A 21,808-nucleotide genomic window follows, 5' to 3' on the forward strand; every position below is an offset into this window, starting at 1 on the left:
AAAAGCGGGTTTCGCGTAGGGGGAAGTGTCGATTAAACTATTTATTCAACAGCATCTGATTACGAATGTTTGTCCGGGGGCCGGTGTTCGGATCGTTTGGAATGGACGTAAAAGGCAAAATAAGCGGCAAATAAATGAATAAGTACCGATAGTAGATAGTAGGCAAATAGAGGCCATCTCGTATATGCTTATTTTACGAGTATTATGCTTGCGAAAGCTTGTCGCACAAATGATGACGCCAGCATTCGAGATGGAATTTTTATCAGCGATTCACTTCTTGTTCGTCTTGTTGCTTATCTGTAGTAATTATAACATTGTTTGTACCTATCAACGCGTTTGTTGATGCAGGTGGAAATTCCGTCTACATTCTGCCAACCTTATGTTCTACAAAACCCGCCACAAACATCCTGATAACCTCTCAATCGCTAGATGCCGGCGGTTGTGTATAAAAAGCATGCGCCTTTCCCTCGCAGCATCAATTCGCTGTTAGCCGGTTTAGAAGACTCACCAGTCCTCTTAGCTTGCAGCACGAAATGAAGTTTTCGGCGACGGTACGGCTTTCGGTACTCGTGTGGCTCGCGTGCGTTGCTATCGGTTCGGTGTCTTGTGGAAGGAAGAAAACGGAGGTGGTGTCCGACGATGGTTCGAGTACATTTTCCGAGGGAAAGCATGAGTCCCGTGAAAAGTTCGCTAAGCGTGTGCGCGATTCGGACAATCACATCGCGCACCGGATGACGCGCTACTTCAAGTTCGGTGGCATTTTGCAAGCGATCTCCGAGAAAACTGGCATCCCACGCACAGAGCTAGTGACCGGTGGTGCTTCCAAGGTGCAAGATCAATCCAGCGGCCTGGGCCAGGCCATCCACGCGGCGCACATTATTCGTGTGGGAGCCATCGATAGTAGGTTGAATGCTAAGGATGCAGCGCTGTACCGGGCACTAAGCACCTTTCTCGGCCACACACAAAACGTTGATAGAAAGGTGAACGTGTGGCATGGCGTTGGGGGCGAGATAGACAGGTTGCAGTCGGATAACCTGGGCAAGCTGGCGAGTGTTGACTTCCGGGAGGTACTCGAGCCGGATGATCACCGAAGCGTAGAGGAACTGATGGATCTGTTCGTGAATGTCATCGACGCGTACGCAAGGAGCGGCAAACGTAACGAGCAGGAACAAACCCAACTGGATGAGGACAAATACACGGTCCATTTGGCGGATCCGCTGCTGCTGTTCGAGAACGGAAAGCAGGGCTACGAGATGGTTAAAAATGGAGATTTTGTGCAGCGCTTCGATAAGTTGTCAAGAAGGGCAGCGTGATAAACGAATGGCGCCCCAGTTTCGGTGATCAAGTTCGCTTGGAAGTAGTACGATACAATATACGAAAGTTTCAACTAATTTCCGCGTTTTTCGAACGTGTTTCGGATTTATAAATAAAGAATCAGACGACGCCAACGAATAGATCTTTTTTGTTTGCGAAGCCCATTGAGTACAAGATATCACTATATCTTAGGAAGGAAGCTATTCTTTAGCGTTTATAATCCAGAACGAAATCCTGTTGGCAACGTTTAAAGATTCTCTTTATTTTGCCCCATATCTGCTGCTCCAAATTCCAGATAATCATGCGAAAAAAGCAGTTCTTTTCGGTTTTCGATCAATAAAGATGTTCGATCCACAACAACTGGTAAAAAATTATTGAAAGTGCTTCTAGAATACTTAATATTTTATATAATTATTTATTTATTTTTATCAAAACACCGTTCATTCGTGATTGCTACGATACAATATAATATGTTATATCTTTTACATTTCCTAAGCACTCCTTCAGATACCAATCTGTTCTAAATACCCCTTTAATGTGTAATCTTTTTTCCACTTCCACTTTTTTCCAATCTAATCTGTAACTAGTCGATTGATTTTGTTTCATTGTAGTGTAGGAATATATAACTAAAAAAAGTCAGGACTCTTAGACTGTTGCTTTTATCGAGAACGAAACTTCTTTTAATGATGGTTCAACGGTTGCTGATGATATGGTAAATCTAACTCATGTTTGAATACAACATCGCATGCAATTTGGTTTGGAAAGGATGTCAAAAGATATTTGCAGCGCTTGCGAATAAAAAGGAACGATGCGTGCTAAAATTGTTGAGATTTGTAACAGGGTCGCATGAGAAAAAGAGGATACCTTTGCCGGTAACCATCGGTTCTGCGGTTGCATTAGTAAATTCAATAGTATTGGATTTTTTGGCCATTGTCTATTGACCTAAAACGACCATTGGAGGATAAGCTCTACCACCCAATTAAAATGTTCGAACATGGAGGGGAAGTATCATAGCCGATCGGTTTATCAGTGTATGGATGGTTATCATCTTGTTGATGTGGGAGCGAGACAACCCTATCTTCGATTAGATCGAACGTGTGCAGCCTCCTTGTGGCATGATCTCTTGGTACTATCGTGGGCGAAAGCCGGCAAAATCACTCCATTTGAGGGGGCTTTTTAGAATATTTACGGAATAGTCAAGCGCGCGTTAACTATCCACCACGAGGGCACATTTGCCACTGACGTTGAAATGTATTTCGATTGCAATTAAAACTGCTAAGATATCGTACGTTAGAACAAGAACGAACGAAACGCGCTTTCTCTCGTCCTGGGCGAGCAACGCGATTGGTGCAATCGATCATCGCTGCACTATGAGGTAATGCGTGCTGGGCCGACACCGTTTGTATTCATCGCTTTAATTTCACATGGTTTAATAAAATAAAAATACTCAATTGCATGGAAAACATTGAATTACATCTACAAAATATACCACACACAGTTTTCTTCTATGTTTTGCATCCAAAACGTATTATCAATGCGTTAGAATAGCGTAAGCCCAATTATAATCACTCGACTTTTGGCCACAAAGATCGATTCCGCCGCCATGGTGTGCGCGTAGAATAATAGAATCAATTGCAAAAAAGAGATAGGATGCGGATTATCACGAGCCGGTGCGATCGACGATATTGACTGATAATGCTAGAGAGAGCTAGTAATCAAGCTAAGCAGATGCGTGCAAGCGAGAAGGAAGATACGAACATCATTCGAAATACCCCTCAAGTGGCAAACGAGATCTCTTACAAGCGGGTACCAGCTAGAGCAGCCTCCTTGACTCATGTTCTCCTGTTATCATTCGCCGTTTTTGGTAGCAAAATCCGACGTCGAAAAATCTCGCGTTTAGCGGCATCGCGACGAGATCTTTTTGTTCTGGTGCTGTTGAAGACGTGATTTCCTGAGTGAGTGGATAAAAAGTAGCGAACGAAGAGGCTGGCCTGGCACTATTATAGAGCTTGGTGACGGTTTGCAAGGGTTAATGTTGCTGGTTTATGTCGTGATTTTTGGAAAAATAAAAAAAAAATTCATCCAGAAGGGAGACCCAAATAACTAAGAAGAGGAAAAGTCAAGAAAGACCTTTGCATGAAAAAGGCCTGGTTTCTGAAGCTGTTATAATGGGCCGGACAAGGAGGTTTTTCCGGTATCGACGACGTTATCTGTGTTGGAATTCGATTAGTTCAGCTCTTTTTTACATAATATCCTGGTATTTAAAGTAGCAAAATTGTGAAAAATAAGAAGCTTTTTTCCAATGCCATCGCCGGACTTTCTTTATGGATCTGGCTCCTCCTATATTAAATAAACAACGGCGGAAAAACCTGCTAAATTCTGCATCTCTAGATATCAGGATATTATAAGAAAAGAAAACTCCACTTTTTAGGTTGAGATCAACAACAAATACCAATTGACAACGTCAGAAAAGCCTATTTATTTTAGCTCTATTTTGCTGATTTACATACAAAAAAAAAAGCTTGCAAGAAATCTCGTCGACGTCGTCGGAAAATCGTTCTGGTTTCGCAGCTCAGTTTTGATGGTTGGGTATATAGTTTGCCATTCATAGTCGATTGTCAATTGGCCGTCCATATCCTGACACTGTTTGTTCAGGGCAGCTACATTATGGTTGTTTGAATTTCAGAGATATTCTATTACATTGCTTTCGCTGATGATGGCCATTAGGTGCCACCACAATTGCATTGTAACAGTCGTCCTAAAGTTCACCTATGCTGGGAGCATAAAATATGTATTTGAGATGTAGATCGGTAATACTACAGCCAAAAAATCCAGGAATAAGTTCCGAAGGCTCACATCCGAAATCACACGATTTTTCGCAGGCCAAACTCGCTAATCAGTTGTACCGACTTATATGTATGTCGTATAAAAAAAATTAGTAAATAATATCGTAAAGCAATATAATAAAATAAAGTAATATTATCGTATTAAATGTTACAATATATATATCAAACAAGATAAGCTCTTTTGAGGGCAGATTCTCCAACATAAATGCTTGAATGTTGTCTCTCAGTAGCGCAGTATATTGATCGATGAGATAACCAAAATTCAAGATTACCCGGCATGATAGATTGAAATCAATTTTTATCTCTCAAACCGATGCACTTCCAGTAGGCCCGAGCCTATTTCCTTCGCGTGAAGCAAAAAGCACAACATTTATAAACAAAACCCCCATCACCACTGATAACGCTGGCGGCTGGTTACGGGCATCGTGCATTTGCGATAAGCGAAAGTGGATAGATTAAATAGAATGATGCTGTTTTATTTTGTTTATTTTAATGCGTTCACCTGCTCTACTGCTACCGTCTGCCCCACAGTATCGCCGCATCCGGAATGGTGCGAGTTTGTATCAGAAAACCAAACGCTTTCGGACTGTGGACCCCTTTTGCACCAAATAAATTGTTTCTTTTTTTTTTTGTCACACATAAAAGCTTGTTTTATTATTGGCCAAATTTTTCCCATTCTCGTCGTTTGCAACGCTGCCCAACACCACCATGCGGCGGCTGAAAGGATCAGCACGAGCTCGCCGGTTCGTTTGGCCCAGTTTTTCCTTCGCGACCTTCAGCCGCCCTTCAACAGGACCTGCCACCGGGTTCTGCCGAGCGGCATCAGCTGATTGCGGCTGGCTGGCGTATTTCGTTTGTCTTCGCCGCGTGCCGCCGGTTGGCGCGAGATGCTAGCCTTCCGGGGGCGCCCTAAGGACGGCGAAAGGTCAGGCAAACTTAACGGCCAGGCAAAGTAATGCAGGGCCATGGAAAGGGGAGCCAGCCCAAAAGTATGTGGAGTTTTTCCATCCGTTCGAAGGCGCGTCAGTCGCTGTTCGGATATCGTCACCAGTAGTTGGTCCTCTCGGAAACGGCTTTGCTGCGTTAGTTCGAATTTTGTGTAACCCAACCGCACAAAAGGTAAGTGAACGGAGCCAAGCGCGCGGTTTTTAGAACGATGTATGGTTGGGGTTTTAAAAATTCAAAGCCCCGAAAAGCAACCGGTGACTTTCTTCCGGCCAGTACAAGAGCAGAAAGTAGGCGACGACAACGTAAGTCAGTGTAAGTTTGCATTTGACGCCTCATCGTTGCAGCGGGCCCTTTTTTTTACCACCGAACGAGCTTTGAAATTGCATTTGTCCAACAAATCGACGGTTACTCATCGCTTCTCATCCCGTGTGTCGTAAGTAAACCAGCTGAGAAGGTTCCGGGACCGTACCCATTTTGGAGTACGTGAGGAGACGCAAGTGTCGTGTCTTCTTCTTTTTTTTTGTTTTCGCCTCTTTCTGGCAACATCTAATCTGCGAACGCGTCGACAAACCTGGCGGGGATTTTTTTGTCACCAACCCGGTGCAACCATCCGATATCGTATCGCGTGTTGCCGGTTTGGTTGCGAATCCACCGATAATCAGTCTCCACCGTGCGGAGGCGTGCAACATTTTGCTGCAGTTCCAATTCACCCTTGATTGCCGTCAGTTGCACCTGGTGGAGGTTTTTAAGCTTTTATATATATTAAATTTATTGTTCCACCGGTAAGTGATGCTGTGCTGAACCACGTGGTTGGTTTTTTTTTGCAAGTGCAACGTTTGGGGGAACACTGAGTGTACAGATGCAAGTGAAAAATAGATGAACACGTGCGGATATCAAACTCTGCTTTTTGACCGGCTGCTCAAGGGTTGGTGATTACGCAATTGATAGAAAAAGAGACGGTCAGGCGCCTTTTGGCCACTTGTTGCTGACCGCAGAATTGAGTTAGCGCTAGCTAGTAATGCCGGCGGACAGACAGAACTGTGTCGAAATGCCTAACGGAAAAGCATATCTGCATTAATAAACGGCCCGACCAACGGGCGCCTCTTGGAGCTCAATTATGTAAAACATATCTCGCAACATGTTTTGTGTTTTTTTTTCAACGGTATTTTTATGTTTGAATCTAAAAAAAATATAACATTGGAATGTAACATATACGTGATTGTTTCGTCAGTTGCTACTTAAGAGAATGTGATAAATATGAAATTCGCTTTAAATGCATCTGAAAAGCAAGTTGGTTGTTTTCTCACTGCTTAAATTTCTTCCAGTACAAATCATTATGGCTTTCCGTGGTTTCACTTCGCCGATTCTTCGTCGCTTTCTGGAAGCCAACAATCGCAAGGTAACAATAATATAAAAAATAAAATCGATTACGCCATGGAACTGACTCCATTCATAATGTTAATTTCAGTTGCTGCAGAAGCGGTCGGCTTCAACACGTGATTATTACTCGGACCCGCGCGGTTTCACCGTGGCCGATATGAAGAAAAACTCTGCTGTAAGTGTTTGAAATGCTACGATACGATTAGATGCAGTGTGCTCATTTTCTTTCGTTATCATTAACAAGGGTGCAGGTTTTGGTACGATATAATAACTATTTATTCATAACAGAGGGCTGTGTTAATTAGATTCTTATGACGTATGCCATTCTTAAGCTATTGGTTAAATCGATGGCTAATATTGCTTAAAATTAGTGCACTATGTGGGATTTCCACTGCTCGTGAAAGGCCAGCTTATTTGGCATTTTATATGTTGGCTAAGGGGAAGGCGCACAATGCAGGTGCAGCCCTAAACCTACAGGAAAGTGGTCCAGTAGGTAACGTTCAGAATGAAGAACGAGAAGGGGAAAAAGAATCGGGAAAACTTGTCGATGCAGAGCGCCGTTTCCCGCCCGTTGCAGAAAGTGTCGTAGCGTGGAACTTCCGACGAACGGTGATCCTTATTGTAGCCGTTCTTGTTGAAATCTATCGCCTCCGACAAATCCTCGTCGGAGTAGCCCTTCATAGCTTTCGTGGCGACCGGTCCCATGTAGTTGTTCACGACCGCGAACTCCATGAGCGAGAGAAACACAAACACGGAGCAGGACGACATCCACACGTCGATTGCCTTCACGTACGAAACCGGCGGTAGCGACTGTTGCGATTGTGTGTTTTGTGTAGCTAAAAATGGGAAAAGCATTCAGTTAGTATTCACTCCACGTTGGTTGTCCTTTTTTGAGACAACATTACCTAAGGTCAGTAGCGAGGTAACGCCGAGCGTTACGCGGGCAGGGATGGCCTCGGGCTTGATCCAGAACGATATCCAGGACATGACGACGATGAGCGCCGACGGGATGTACGTGTGGAACAGATGGTAGCCCAGACGTCGTCTTAGGTTGAATACCACCGCCAGGCAGGTGAAATTACCTGTCGAGTACTCGATCGTGCAGTCGGTGGTGTAGTTGTTGCTGATGTCCAGCTGGGGTAGCTCTATTTCCGGGTTTACCACCAGTGGATCGGTCATGTTCCAAATGAAAACCAAATCTTGAACCGTGTGCGACACTGCGTAGAGGTGACGGATATAGCAACATAGCAACGATACAAGAAATATACATATTAGTGATCTGAGAGCTAGGTAACGGAAAACATATGTTAGCATAAAAAGGGGAATTTTTAAATCGCCGTAAAACCAGACAACTATTATGGGCCTGTAAAGTAACATTAGAAAGGTGTTATACAGCTTCATGTGAATTGATTAGTAGTTATGCGAAAATCACAAATTAGATTCAATTACTTACCACTAAGAGCAAGCGCTATGTACAACTGCAATTACGTAACATTTACGATATGGAGCACTTTAGTTCTCGACAGCTAACAACAGCCTAGGGTGTTTACCGTAAGCGATCAACACAATATTTCATCTACGAGCGTCTTCAGTATTGCTGTTAGGAATTTATATGTTTATATACTCTACAATTCACTCATACTCTACGTATAGAAACTACATGGATGCTCAAAAATTTAATAGAGGTGACAAAAAATACATTTACTTGTTTCGTAATGTTTCATATCTTGACAAAATGAAACTAATATGAATAATTATACATCGCTTGCAATGTTTCTACTCAAGGTATAACGTGTACTACGTAAAGAAGAATTTAGTAGCCGTAAGAGTGGTTACCCAATCAATTGTACATCAATTTTCGGCAAGATGATAAAACAGGTGAATGAATCTAGTTTTTTAAGGACAAAATGTTCTTATCATATACTAGTAATACTTTATTTCAATGTCATATTGTTGAGCCACGACGTATCCGTGACGACTATTACAAATACTACAAACTTTTATGCAATACATGGTTTTTATGCAACAGAATACTACAAAGGGTCAACAAACTAAACGATCTACGCTAAAATCAATGGATATAGATATAATAATATTACATTTGAGAGGATGTGTCTGGGTGTGTGAAAAAGGATTTTTTGCAGCTTGCATTAACACTCATACTGGATTACAATCAAACATCTACAAGCTGTAATTATGCATACATAGATAGTTAATGTTTTTCTCTGCTCGTCACAGTCACAGTAGGAATTTTGTTCATGTTTTACAACTTCTTTAAGTACTTCGCTTTTACAATTTCATACATTCCAGTGCCGGTGTAGACACTATTAGTATTGTTTTAAACGAAGTACAACTGAAGACAAGACAAGTGAAGAGTTGAAACAGCAAATAGGAACTACTAACTCACTTACAGTTACAAGGAATGGAGATAGATGTTGCAAAGGAGTAAACTAAGCGAAAGTACGATCATATCGCAATCAAACCAATGAATGCAAGTTAGGTGATATCTGATACACAGTACAAAAGCTAAAGCTATTACGATTGCCTCCAAAACGATACGAGTATTACCGGTTCTATTCTTTTGTTCTACAAACGGGAGCTTACGGAAAGGATCCACTAGCTAGCAGTGTGCGTTAGTAAATCGACACGATAGAGTGGAGCTTCAATAATAGATTAAAGCTTTCGTAACCGAGGGATGGGGGTTCCAATTTTATCAAAAGAGATTATTGTTCTTCAAGAGATTGGTTTTGTAGTCGTAAAAGACATTCGCACTTGTTTCACAGCGCTACCGTTTAGAGAATCTAGTGGATGAGTTTAGAGTTTGAAACAGATCGGCACTACTACCAAAAGTTTCTACCACAAGAATCATATACGGTTTCTACTGAGTCCTATTAGCTAATGAGTAAATGCTACTGCTACGAAGCTACATGTTACCAACTATTGCATTCGCAAACACTATAAAAAGGGATTTTGCATATGTGTGTATGAATTTTTTGCTTAGTTTTCTCTACCGTACAAATAAGATCGGATTACATTAGATGTATTTATTGTTGCATACGTTATAAATCTACTATCTGATTAGTACAATCACACTGGTATTGCTACAACTACATTATATTTGTTTATTCGGTTGTATTTTTCTGTTTTGTCTTTTGTTTTTTTTTCACCGTTCTAATGTAGCTTATAATGCTCAAGTTCATGCATAGACGCTTATATACGTTCTTTACTACCCTGTTTAGTCACTGCAAGCAGGGTCTAGTGATTGGTATGTTGGATTTTGTCGGTTATAAAGTTCATGTAGATTTCAATTATTGTTCTATCAATTGTTTTTTTTTTTTATTTTCATATCGCGTACTTATGATTTTAGCTTACTAAATACGCTTACGCATATGTGCAATACTGTTGTTTGTATCTACTGTCTTTACCACAATCTAAAAAGCGATTGGGATGCGAAAGTACATTTCATGATTCATGCACCGATAGCAATTTTACAGGAAACAGAAAATGGGAGAATGAAGAATGTCAAGGTGATAGAAAAGAGAGGAAACTTGAGCCAATATTTGTTTGTAGAATTTTTAGGTTGCCACAATTTATCGCTTTCGGTTGGACGATAGTAAGTAGGACGATAGAAAAAGGAGCAGCCTAACGAGACATTGCAAATTGATATGCTTTTCATCTAGGTGGTGTCGTCTATGATTCTAGTGATATGCAATGAACAGCTGAATCAAATTGTAAAAATATTAAATTAAAATGGAGTCATTATATTTTTCAAGCGCAGACAAGCCAATTTCTATTTTTCAAACCAAAACATATAGGAAGGTGATGGCAGAAGAGACCAGAACTAAAACGAAATCAGTTTTCAATAGAACAATCTATGCCAAATAAATAATTGCAATGTGAAAAGCAAATTCGACTCTAGCGTTTCGTGGTTTGCAAATTAAATGGTGCATCCTCTAGACGTGTCGAAAAAGCTACATAACGATTCAAATAGTTGTTGACATTCGTCACAAGATAACGAAAATTATAAAGATACTCAGCAAACGTTAGTATGGTTTTCTACAGAATCAAAATGTTTATTGCATATAGTTACTGCACTGTTGCATTTTTATTCCATTTTTTCGGTTACTACTTATCTCATTGTCTCTTCTCACTACTAGTGTTTCGCAAATGGTTCTACGCAACGCAACGCGATAAAACGAGCTTACGTTATTGCTATTTTAATCGATCACGATGATCGCTAACGAGCCATACCAGGCAAACTTTGAGTAGCGGAGGAAGCTCCGGTTTTGGGAGCAGGACTGGTTTTGTGACATGGAGCGGAAATAAAACAGGTGTTTGGGAAGGGATGGTGCGCAATGATGGATGATGAGTATTCATATTCACAGCTATATGAGCGTATGGGAAGTGATTTTAATGAACAATACAATGTACGCATTTTTTTTTTAAGAAATTCGCAACTATTCAAGTGCTACCGGAATTTTAGATATACTTATATGTTTCCGCGTATATCACAGAGAATTGATTTATTCTCTATGATTCGTGCCACCACGAAACACATCTCACACTGGGTGTAGTAATATGAACAAAATTGCACAAACGCACTATTTCTACTGAATTGCACAAACTAAATTATGTTTTACACCAGTGAAAATATCATATATATGTATATCTAGATACGTATACTAGAATAAAACGTCTTTCCTACTGATAATGAAAGCTATATTACTTTATCTGGTGTCGGAGACGATTATTGCGAAATATTGAGCAATACAGTTTTACCATGACAAATTATTACCTCTACTGAGCTGGCTGAAAGATATTTCCAACCTGTTCATTCGCAAATACCATACTATAACACATCAAACAACTTCTAACGAATGATAAAAAGATCGAGAGAGAGAAAGATAGTGTACGTGTGCGCTTGTATTATGCTTTTTGAATATTTTTTTCTCATTTTGTTTTAAGTAATATAAAAAAGGACTCTACCGTCATTAGCCAAACTATTTGCAACTAACATAGGAGTGAATGTGTACGTTTATGTTTTGTGACAAAAGTAATATCACCACCCGGTGGTGACCAGGTTAGAGCGCATCTAGAGGGCAGGTGAAATTGTGTAGATCTACTTAAATGTTACACACTACGATCATTACATCACGCTACATAAACTGTTTGTTTCGTATATACGTTAATTATGTCTGTGATAGCCTTCACTTCTCCATGACACCGGTTTAAAGCAATAAATCCTTTCAAGCGTCATCATTTATGTGCTTCCAAAAAGCGGCATCACTCACAAATGCATTCCAAAATAAGGTAATTCAAAAATAGAATATATCGATACGTTAGTCTGACAGCTTTGAAGATGTACATAGGACCAGTACAACTCGTAATTGGTTACAAGTACACAAATTGAAAAATTTGATCAAACACACCTATCGTAATCCGGAGGACTTAATTGTCCCTATGTGGTGCGTAGTACATTACGAAAGTGGATTACCCGCACAATGTACTGAAAACTAGCGAAACACAAATAGATAATGCATGGTTCGTAATGCTATTTAACTTGCCTTGTTATATTGTAAATTAGAGCATACATCCATAATTATCGTGTTGCACAAAAATAAAGAGGATCAACAGCGACTTGAACAACCGAACTCGATCGGTTCACAACTTCCACAAAACGCACCCTATATTATAGGGTGCGAAAACAAGAACGATCAGGCCCGTTTACTCCACGTAATCGACGCTGAATTAGACCCATATCCTTTTATCTCATGCTTATCCTTCGCCCGAATGTGTGCAAGAGCGATTTACATTCCTGCAATGGATTAAAGTTCTTTTGATCCAGCTTGTCATATGTACAAGTGTGCCAACGTACAGTCTTATGCTATGCCACTACTACTCTACATTAAAAGTACAATCACTATAAAAGCACTGCCTAGCGTACAAATTTATGTAAGACCGATGTTTACCTGTTCTAGCCACGCGTCAATCTGCAAGCCGGTGTGTCCTGAACAGTTGTCGGTGTCAACAACAAAAATCTGAGCCCATCTCCCATCCCATGCTGCAGGCCAAATCTTAACGTTCAAGGGACACATATTCAGGTGTTGCTAGACGATAAGATCATTACGATGATGGAGTTTTTTGTGTTATTAGATTCTTTTGTTTCTCTCTCTCTCATATTTCAAGATTTCTTTTTTTTTCTTTTTACATTCGATTTTATTGATTCTTCCGATCGAATTTTGATTCGACGCAGATCATTTGCTATTGTTTATGCAGCTTCATAGCGCAGTGTAAGGTTGTGTCTCAGTAGATCATATGTCAAATGACGTTATTCAGCTCTTTTCACACGATTTTCTATACCACTTTTTTCACCTGTTCGAAGCTACATCGCACGCATTCCACTATTCAATTGGAATGATCGCAAATACGACAATGATGAAAAATGGTAGCTACTTGTAGTTGGAACAGTAATCACATGATCGACAATAATGGTAATAATAATTCATAAGTGTCATAATAATTATCATATTTTAATAATAACTAACGTTATTGCTTTTCCGTTTTCTCTTGGTTTTTTTTGCTCTCCTCAATATATTTTTTATTCAATTTGTCATTGATCTTCTATCTGTTTTTCTCACTCTTCTCTCATTCTTTCGATTTTTAATAACTCGCGCACGGAAGAGATCGATTTGTTTTGTCTTTTTATCCCCGGTTATTCTTGTCGCAATACTCATACAATTATTCTCTCAGCCACAGGGAAACTTTCCAAGGGTATTTGAATTTCTGTTTTTATTCGGAGTATTCATATTTTCTTTTTTACTTGTCCCGATGTGCCTCTGCGCCTCCAGCTCAAACCCAAATATGACCTTTTTGCCCATCAGGGAAGAGTTTTTCTTTTATTCCATTTTATCCCAGGTGCTCAGTATAGCACAGATTAATTACAAAGTCCAAAAATAAATTAAATTAGTATTGTCTGTTGAATGAGTGCTTGCTTTATTAGATTTGCTTCTGATCCCCCCGATACTATTCCTTGCAGCATGTCGGCAGTGTGAATAATGCCTACGCGTTAGCCCCCTTTGTATTCTTTTGCTCGTGCTATCACTTGGCTCTCGACAGTATAGATGTGTAATGACCGCGATGGCAATGTGTTGAAAATGCTTTGGCCGTAAGTTTAAGTTTGGTATACTCCTAGCAGTACACATATGCTTGTCGATCTTCACCAAAGCACAAGGAGTAGCATCAGGAACCCGTCATTTCATTTTCACATTTGTTTGGATTCATGAACGGTCAAACTAAGAGAATCCCATATCTCAACCTTCCCATTGTCCCAATGGGACAACAAAGAAAGTATGAGACATCAATTTTCATTGAATTATACACGTCCAATGACACACTCTAAAAATGTCACGATATCCACAGGACAACAGTCTCCCGAATAGATTCTGCCTTTGATATTGCTTTTGTTGTATTATACAGAGAAGCAGCTGCGCAATCGTTTGGCAAACTTCAGGGCAGAAGCTCGTTGACACTACAGCGCTTTACCGGCACTTTTACTAGCGAGACATGCTTAAGTACCATGTATTATGTATAGCTTCATGACGCGTTCGCAAGTGTGTCGATTCTTTGTCAATTGATTGCTTTTCATGAATACATTTTACATTTGCCATTTATATAGTTACTCAACATTTTGTTCATTTGCATCATGATCGGCGGAAACGTATGCCCTGATACCAGGCCTTGAAACATCACGATTCGATTAATTTAGTTATTTCATAAAATTTATTGATTTAAGTATAAATCCTAAAAATATAAATACTAAGGTGTATGTATGTATGTATCTATAGTCATATATATGTATGTATGTTTCAAAGCGTCTTGTTGTCTTTTTATTATTTCTCTTAAACAGCACTACCCATGAATCACACTAATCCCAAGTGAACAGGAAAATCTTTCAACAATGATAGGCGAATAAAACTCAGTGAATGAAGTTTTTACTGACAAACATCCTGATGTCTTTAGCTTATGCGGCTTACGCATAATACGGCTTCTTGAGGAAGCAATATTGATTGCAAGCAATTTAGTAGCAATAATCTTTAATCTTCCACATTTTTGCGTTTTTTTTTTTCACATCCTTTGCGAAATTTTAACGCAGTTATAGAACGCTATAGCTTCTTCCGGTCTACCTCAGTACAAGGGGGATTTTCAAAGCGAAGTGAATATAAAAAGCCAACAATTATTGGTCTTTGCTGTTGCAATATTTTGTTGTTACAAGCGCATAGCACATAAGGATTATGGTTCCATGGTAGATCATTCTCATCGTCACCGGCTCATCGGAGGCTTGCATGTTTGTCTCCAAATTTCCAGCCACGCTCATTCAGGCAAAATAAGTTTGAAAAATTGCCTTATGTCACGTTTTATCTTGCTTTTTCAACTCTTAGTGTATCGTTTTGACCGAATTTGTCTCTGCCAACCACGGCCAATTCAACACCAAAAACATTAACATTTACAATATCTCTTTATGGTTACAGAGATTCACAAGCTCACACTCGAATGTACGGCTACCTAAGTGTCACTCGATCACTTACAACTAACATTCAGCTCTTAAAAATGGATCAAAACCTAAGATTCAAAATTCGATGGGATAATTTAGTGTATTTTTGTATGTGTCCATGTGAGGATATCGTTTTTTCTCCGTACCCCAAACCCATTCAGTGGACATATGTAACATACGTCTACTATTTCATTCGGTTGCTACTTGCACTCTTTATGATATCGCGATGATACATGTCGCATGATGCGAACACGCATTCATGTTAATAGTTACGATTTGCTAGATTTACAGTATTATGCGTTCGATCACGAACCTTTACCATGTCCTTGGTAGAGAACTGTAGAAGTTTTCTGTCTTAATGCCATCTTTCTCACAGTTAAAGACGAGCACAATGTCACATTCTTAACGATCTCGTTTTGTCTTGGTCCACGTGGTTCAGCAGTTGCTACTCGTTAGCACAAATTAAACACACACCGCCAGAACAATTGAACAAAGAAGTAGAGAACAACTAGGAAAATGGATCTCTTTACGTCACTAGCCTTATGGGCCGTAGTCTATAGTATAGACCCTCCCAGTAGCTGATCTTTCTCGTAGAGTTCTCGTTCGTAACAAGGAATTTTTCCATTGCTTTTGATATCTTCCAAAAAATAGTCTGGTAATAAACCAAACGAAAAATGGCGGCTATGTGTACTGGGATAACATATCGTGCAGAATGTCGGTAGTGGCTAAACTCACTGTTGCTTATCGATGTTGAGGTAGAATGACGTTCTAGCCGAATCTTCACTAAATTTTACTACCATACCGTAAAACCAAGTTTGTACCATGCAAGTCGCGCAGAATTTAGCGCATAGAACTTTAACAATAAAGTCCTATTCTTGAGCGTGCAGAATAAGATGTAATCCATTTCATCCAATCTGACTCTGCCAGGATTCAAGAGAAGCATTCGTTTCACAGCACATCTTTTCAAATAGATCTTATTTTTCACTGTTTTCCGTTTGCCCGCTTTGACCACTTTAGCTGATGTCGGGGTGTTAGCTCGATTTATCTCACTCTCAGGATTGTTCACTTAGAGATATAAATTTGTAGCTCGTATTTTTTACACTTTTGTGACGTGTGTTTTTTTATCTCACACGTAGAATCTATCTCACCTAGTTTTGTCTTCTCCTTCCCTTTATTTGTTTTATTTTTTTTTATTTTTTTCATTCCTAACAACTCTGCCTACTTATGATCTGCAGCATTTTTCTAGTATAAATATATTTTGGAAGAACGTTGGTTTCCTTATTTAGCTTACAATACTGACTACTACAATCGGTTGTGTGACATTTATTTTATTTGTTTTCGAAAGTATTTTGTTTTTTTTTAAGACATTTTACTCTGGATTTTCGAATACAATTACTTTTTCTTCAATACGATATGTTTCACTTTTGTTACCTATATTACTTTCAAATGAATTATATCTTCAAACTTAATTATGATGATCGCTTTTGCTTTATGCAATTGTTTAGTTTGATGATATTTACTATGTTACATGAACAATAATTTCGATTTTATGTATTAGTTTTTTTTAAGGTAAGCTTTCATAAAAATATATTTGAAAGTGGAATGCAAACGAATCATCTAATTTTCCACAACGAACAATCCTTATTTTCGCCATGTTTTAAGTTACACTACGCTGGCAGATCATTCAATACACTTTAAAAATACTTAAAGGAAAAGGAAAAGACATTAGGCGGTGGAAAGATTAATTAAGCTCTGTCAATGAATCTTTACGTTCTCCTTGTGTTAAAATGCAGTAAAGTAAAAGGTTAGAACAATGAACAACGATTCATTTTTTTCGCGTGTTAAAATAATAAAATACATGTGTGAGAAAGTAAGCTACTAGTATGCTTTTTTGTTGAATATAAATAAATAGAGAGCTAAATATGCTAGGCTATTGTACTCCTAATAACAAATAGCAACGGAGCTTTGGCATGCTTCAATCGAGCTCATTTAATCTATAGCTCCAGTATCTTTTTAACAATAACACCGACTTCAATACGAAAGTCCAGTTGGCCTAAAGCAAATATGAATTGTTTAGTAAAATGGTACCTTAAGTTGTGTTCAAAATATTAGATTCAAACGGACTGAAGCGATCATACCTGCTCTAATCATTTATAGACAAAAAATCAAAAACATCGTTGCTTGAATAATGTAACTATCGAATGTTGTACAAATTCGAAAACGAGCTACATGACAAAATTGATTGAAACTACGAAAAAAAAAACTGCAAAAGTACAACCAAAGTTCATACGGATTGATGTCCGCCTAAAAAGGAACAAAACACTGTACAAACAAACAAACTTATATCTCTAAGCTACCCCCTGTTGTGCTGTTTCGTCACAGTCCACCAAGCGTTAGAGAACAGCTACGGAAAGAGGATAATACGAGCAAAAGGAAAGAGATTTAACACCATGTTGGCGCACGTAAACGAAAGAGATTCAAATTAATACAGCCGTTAACGCTTGAAGCAAACGAATTAAATACGTCGTTCCTTTGTGACGCCATTAAAAAAGCGCACATTAAATCAACACAAATAAATGCTATCGCTACGGAGCATTGCTTATGCTGAATATTCCTGTTCCAATGAACTGCGTTCCAAAACGTAGATCGTTTGAATTTAGTTTATGATTTTTCTTGTTGTTCGTCAAGACAGAAAACTTCAACATGTACAACGAAAGATTTTAATAGCAAATTTATCCAATTGAACATTTTTTCATAGTCCTATGCTCCAATTCAGTGCGTATGATACGTGATACAGATTTCATTCATTCACCAACAGAGTTAAAAAGAATATGCACACTAATTACATAATTAAGAATGAAATATTTTTTTCTAAGATGATATTTAAATTCACAATGAACTAATAATAATTAAAAATGTAAAACATTGACTCCAACATTAATCGTGCAAAATATGGCGGACAGACTTAATGGCAAAACAAAAATGATGAATCAGATGTGGATCGTATACTGTTTTAAAAACGAAAACTTCAAAAAATAAGCCAGCAGAGCATAATGTTAGAAATTCGATTTCTCAAGGAAACCATTGCCTGGCGATAGTCAGACGCGACAATTTACCTTCAACGAAAGACGTTGTCGCAGCTTCATTATGGGTTGTGAAGAAGTTGGCCCTATATCGTTTGGCAAGGCCTGTACCGCAACGAAACGTGACTGACAGATTTAGCTCTTGTCTAAAAATAGCGGAATATAGCTACCACCGTTAGCGAAAGAAAAACAAAACGCATCATCATTCTTGATTGATGGATCGTTCCAACCATCCTCCTTACATTCAAACCCTTCATGAAGAGCAAATTATCGGTAGATCCAGTAATCACATTCCAAAGGCTAAGCGTGAACAAAATATAGAAGAATGTACTAAAAAAATAGCTAACCATTGTCTGTCCCCAAACCAAAATGTTTCTGGATACAGCATATTGATGACTGGAAACTAAGTGATTAGCTACAGTGTTTATAAATACACCAAATACTACTTTTTTTCTGATTTCATCAGCATTCCCACGGATTATGCGACTAAATTTTGAATGTTTTAACCGTAGTAATTCTTATTCTTATGTGCATCAAATAAGAAATGAAAATAATTGATCGGTCATTGCTGCCCTACATTGTTTGCAACAAATAATTGTTGTCCCAGTTTCTTATAATTTGATAGTTGATGAAAAATTAAAATACCCTTTGAAACCTTATTAAACGGATAATTGACGAGGTTAAAACTTAGTTTAACTAAAACAGTCTCATGATTTATCTTATCCAGACGCTGAGTACAATTTCTAATAATCCAGCATTCAACTTCAACAGACGCGGTTATTCATCACAGGAGATTGATTGATATCTCCATCTATGTATATTTCCATCGTCTAATCCTTCTATCATTCTAATGGCAAAACAGTTAGCAAATTTGACGAGAAATCTAAATGTACGCAGTGCGTACGATGAAGCTGCAACGAATGCAACAGGTGTTGCTTTCATTAGATGACACGATCAGCAGTTGTTGAATATCTCAACAGTGATTTTCAGGATACAATCTAAAAGGACACAACAGAAAAAAATAAACTAAAGACATAAATAAAAAGAGAATAGGAGAAACAAAACAGAAACAATAATAATGGATCTGCCATCTGGATGGCTGTAAAAGAAATGATTTACATGACGTTTAGGGTGTACTTTCGTATAAAATTATATTAATAGCCATCTGAATTTTTATGACTAGATATTAGAAGTGATCTAGCATCTACTTAGGCGTTACTCGATTGATCATATTGCTTGATTAAATTCAAATGAAGCGGAAAGGCTCGTTGATCCGAATTCCGTGTCAACGAATAACGTTACTGCTAAATCTCGCCGATATTAAATCATTTTCCTCAAGGTATAGAATAAACGGTTAAAAAAGACCAACAAAGCATTGCATAGGAATCGCGTTATGTCTATTTTTGACTACACACGACAGAAATAGACAATTTCCGTTTCAAGTGCTAAACACACGCGCAGGTTTCCCGGAATGCCTAGTACAGAAGCGATGGAAGTATCTATACTCGCAAGGCGATCGGTGGTTGTTCCTGGCGAAGAAGTTAAATTATGCAAAACGCACTCAACGCGCATTCTACCATTCCCATCAACTGAGAAGGGACACACGTGCCCATACGTTGTGTCTCAGACCGATTTGGTTGGTCACTAAGCGGTCGGTTCAACGCCAATAGCGATATCTTGCGCACCATCTATAAATACAATTAATAGATGAATTATGAACGCACTCTAGCCGGGCACATGAGCTAGTGCTTCGACCCCAAAGAAACCCGATCGTCGATGCAGCAACCTTCCCAATCGCACCCTTCTGTTCGCGGTCCTGGGACGAACTGAAGGTGTGAATCACACGCCGTTCGGCATGTGTCCGGGAAGGTAAGGACAACGACAGCGTTAGACTGCGGATACGGTTAAAAATAGCTCGCACATGACTGACGTTCGCTGGGCCTAGTCGCAATCACTTATGAATGGTTTAAATGTCAGTAATAAGCACGACCCGGTTCGACATCGAACACCGGTGTACGCGCCAAAGTGAACTGCAGCGCATCCGCAACGATGCCGGTGCCAAAAGGTGGAACGGTTCGACCTGTCACTGCTTTAGCCAGGCGCGCATTTGTCTTGTCGAAGGTTACACCGCCGGTTGCGACCCATCCACCAATATTGGCGTTATTTCAAAGGTATTATGCAACGACAAATAGTGCACCATGATATGAATGCAGCAAGTAATGATTATTGCTTGTATGCTACACAAGCGAGAGCCAACTCATACCCCCCTTGTTATGAACACGTATTTTATTTAAATGCACTTTATCTAAGCCTTACGATACACGAAACGTCAGCAGTTGCTACATCTTGAAGTATTTTACAAAGTGTAACATATTTGATTAAAAATATAAATAAAATACATGAAGGCGAACGTAGAACAACCATAACCTGTCAACACAGCGAATGAACAGGATTAGCCTGGGGTCAATTGAATCATTTAAAACCAGAATTAAAATAAAAACAATACAATTCGAAACGTAACGACTAATAATCCTGTTCGTGTACGAACTTCCATGTTACATACAAAAGACCGTAGTACATAAGCGCTAGAACATAACAAACATGAAGAAAATGAAACATGAAAATGAAACTAAAAACAACGCAACACAGGAAACGACGCCAAAGAAAAGCAAGTGAAGTTTAGGTTAAGGGTTTTCAAAGAGAGTAATATATTTATTAGTTTGCCATTCGTGCTTACAACGAAAAACTAAAACGTACATCAGTATCATAAGTACTTCCGGCTATATCTGCGAGCTGCGGAATGTACGTGTGGCCTCTGTTCCATTTCATTGCTTCCAACGGAGAAGATATGAAACATTAACTTAACGCCTCACGTTCAAACTCCTCGGCTGCTGATTTCTAAACACTAAAGCGATATTACGAAATAAAACCAGTACTCATAAATAGTAGATGCAGAGGATAGGGAAAATGCGTAAACATATAATGAACGGTACGAACTAATATGATAAAATTATGATACTACTAACAAACGGAATTCATTCACGTTATCGCTTAAAAACTATTTTCGAGTAATGTGTCAATGGTGTGTAGTTTTACTTATTTTCATTGTAGCTAAAGATAACGATTATGCAACGAAAACTAACTGCCACAGAATGCTGATGATTTAGAAGCTAGTGCAACTGCGTGTTATATTTAATGTAGATTATTATTTATCAAATCTTTCGTCTGATTAATGTAAGAAAAATGCAACTGCAAAAATGCCACCACTTTTTTTACGTAAACAATGAAAGCCTCGTAACATTTACTTCAAAGTAAACAATCACAAAGGCAGAGTAAAATAATTTTAAAATTACTTAAAACGATACGCCATCGGCAGCGTTTTATTCGTTTTAAATGCTGATTCATGAAATGGACAGTTAAAATCTTCTTACGCACCTTTTTTTCTTGCGTAAATGGTATTGGAAATATTCGACACTTTTTATGGTGCTCGCATACACTAATTTGTGATAACTTTAAAGAACAAACATAACCTAGTAAATAGATAATAAAGGGTGCATTATTTCAATTTCATTTGAAAAACTCTTCACTGTTAGTTAGATCCATCTACTATCTGACATATAAATCCATTCGAATTTGCGGTGTAGACTAAGCGCTTTAGGCGACATATGTGAGGAAGATTTGTTTTG

At 38.8% G+C, this 21,808-nt stretch overlaps 4 protein-coding genes across 4 annotated transcripts in view; 2 read left to right on the forward strand and 2 right to left on the reverse strand.

Moving 5' to 3' along the window:
• Positions 1-499: 499 nt before the first annotated feature.
• On the forward strand, positions 500-1,448 carry LOC128731987 (uncharacterized). The gene has a single exon (XM_053825147.1). It carries the CDS (start codon positions 534-536, stop codon positions 1,311-1,313), a length of 780 nt encoding a protein of 259 aa, XP_053681122.1. The 5' UTR covers positions 500-533; the 3' UTR covers positions 1,314-1,448.
• Positions 1,449-6,444: 4,996 nt separating this feature from the next.
• Positions 6,445-21,808, forward strand: part of LOC128731218 (uncharacterized) — a 44,800-nt gene continuing 29,436 nt past the window's right edge. Inside the window, exons 1-2 of the mRNA XM_053824323.1 lie at positions 6,445-6,507; positions 6,577-6,663. Coding sequence (XP_053680298.1) covers positions 6,445-6,507; positions 6,577-6,663 — 150 coding nt within the window. The remainder of the gene's footprint in view (positions 6,508-6,576; positions 6,664-21,808) is intronic.
• Positions 6,752-8,084, reverse strand: LOC128731216 (glycine receptor subunit alpha-2-like). The gene is made up of 2 exons (XM_053824322.1): positions 7,394-8,084; positions 6,752-7,324 (listed from the first exon to the last, which is right to left on the reverse strand). The coding sequence occupies exons 1-2, from the start codon at positions 7,887-7,889 to the stop codon at positions 6,960-6,962; spliced, it is 861 nt and encodes a 286-aa protein (XP_053680297.1). The 5' UTR covers positions 7,890-8,084; the 3' UTR covers positions 6,752-6,959.
• Positions 19,074-21,808, reverse strand: part of LOC128731215 (RNA-binding protein Musashi homolog 1) — a 73,734-nt gene continuing 70,999 nt past the window's right edge. Inside the window, exon 8 of the mRNA XM_053824321.1 lies at positions 19,074-19,120. Coding sequence (XP_053680296.1) covers positions 19,096-19,120 — 25 coding nt within the window. The 3' untranslated portion in view covers positions 19,074-19,095. The remainder of the gene's footprint in view (positions 19,121-21,808) is intronic.

Source organism: Anopheles nili, chromosome 2, assembly GCF_943737925.1.
Source record: "Anopheles nili chromosome 2, idAnoNiliSN_F5_01, whole genome shotgun sequence".
Lineage (NCBI taxonomy): Eukaryota > Metazoa > Arthropoda > Insecta > Diptera > Culicidae > Anopheles > Anopheles nili.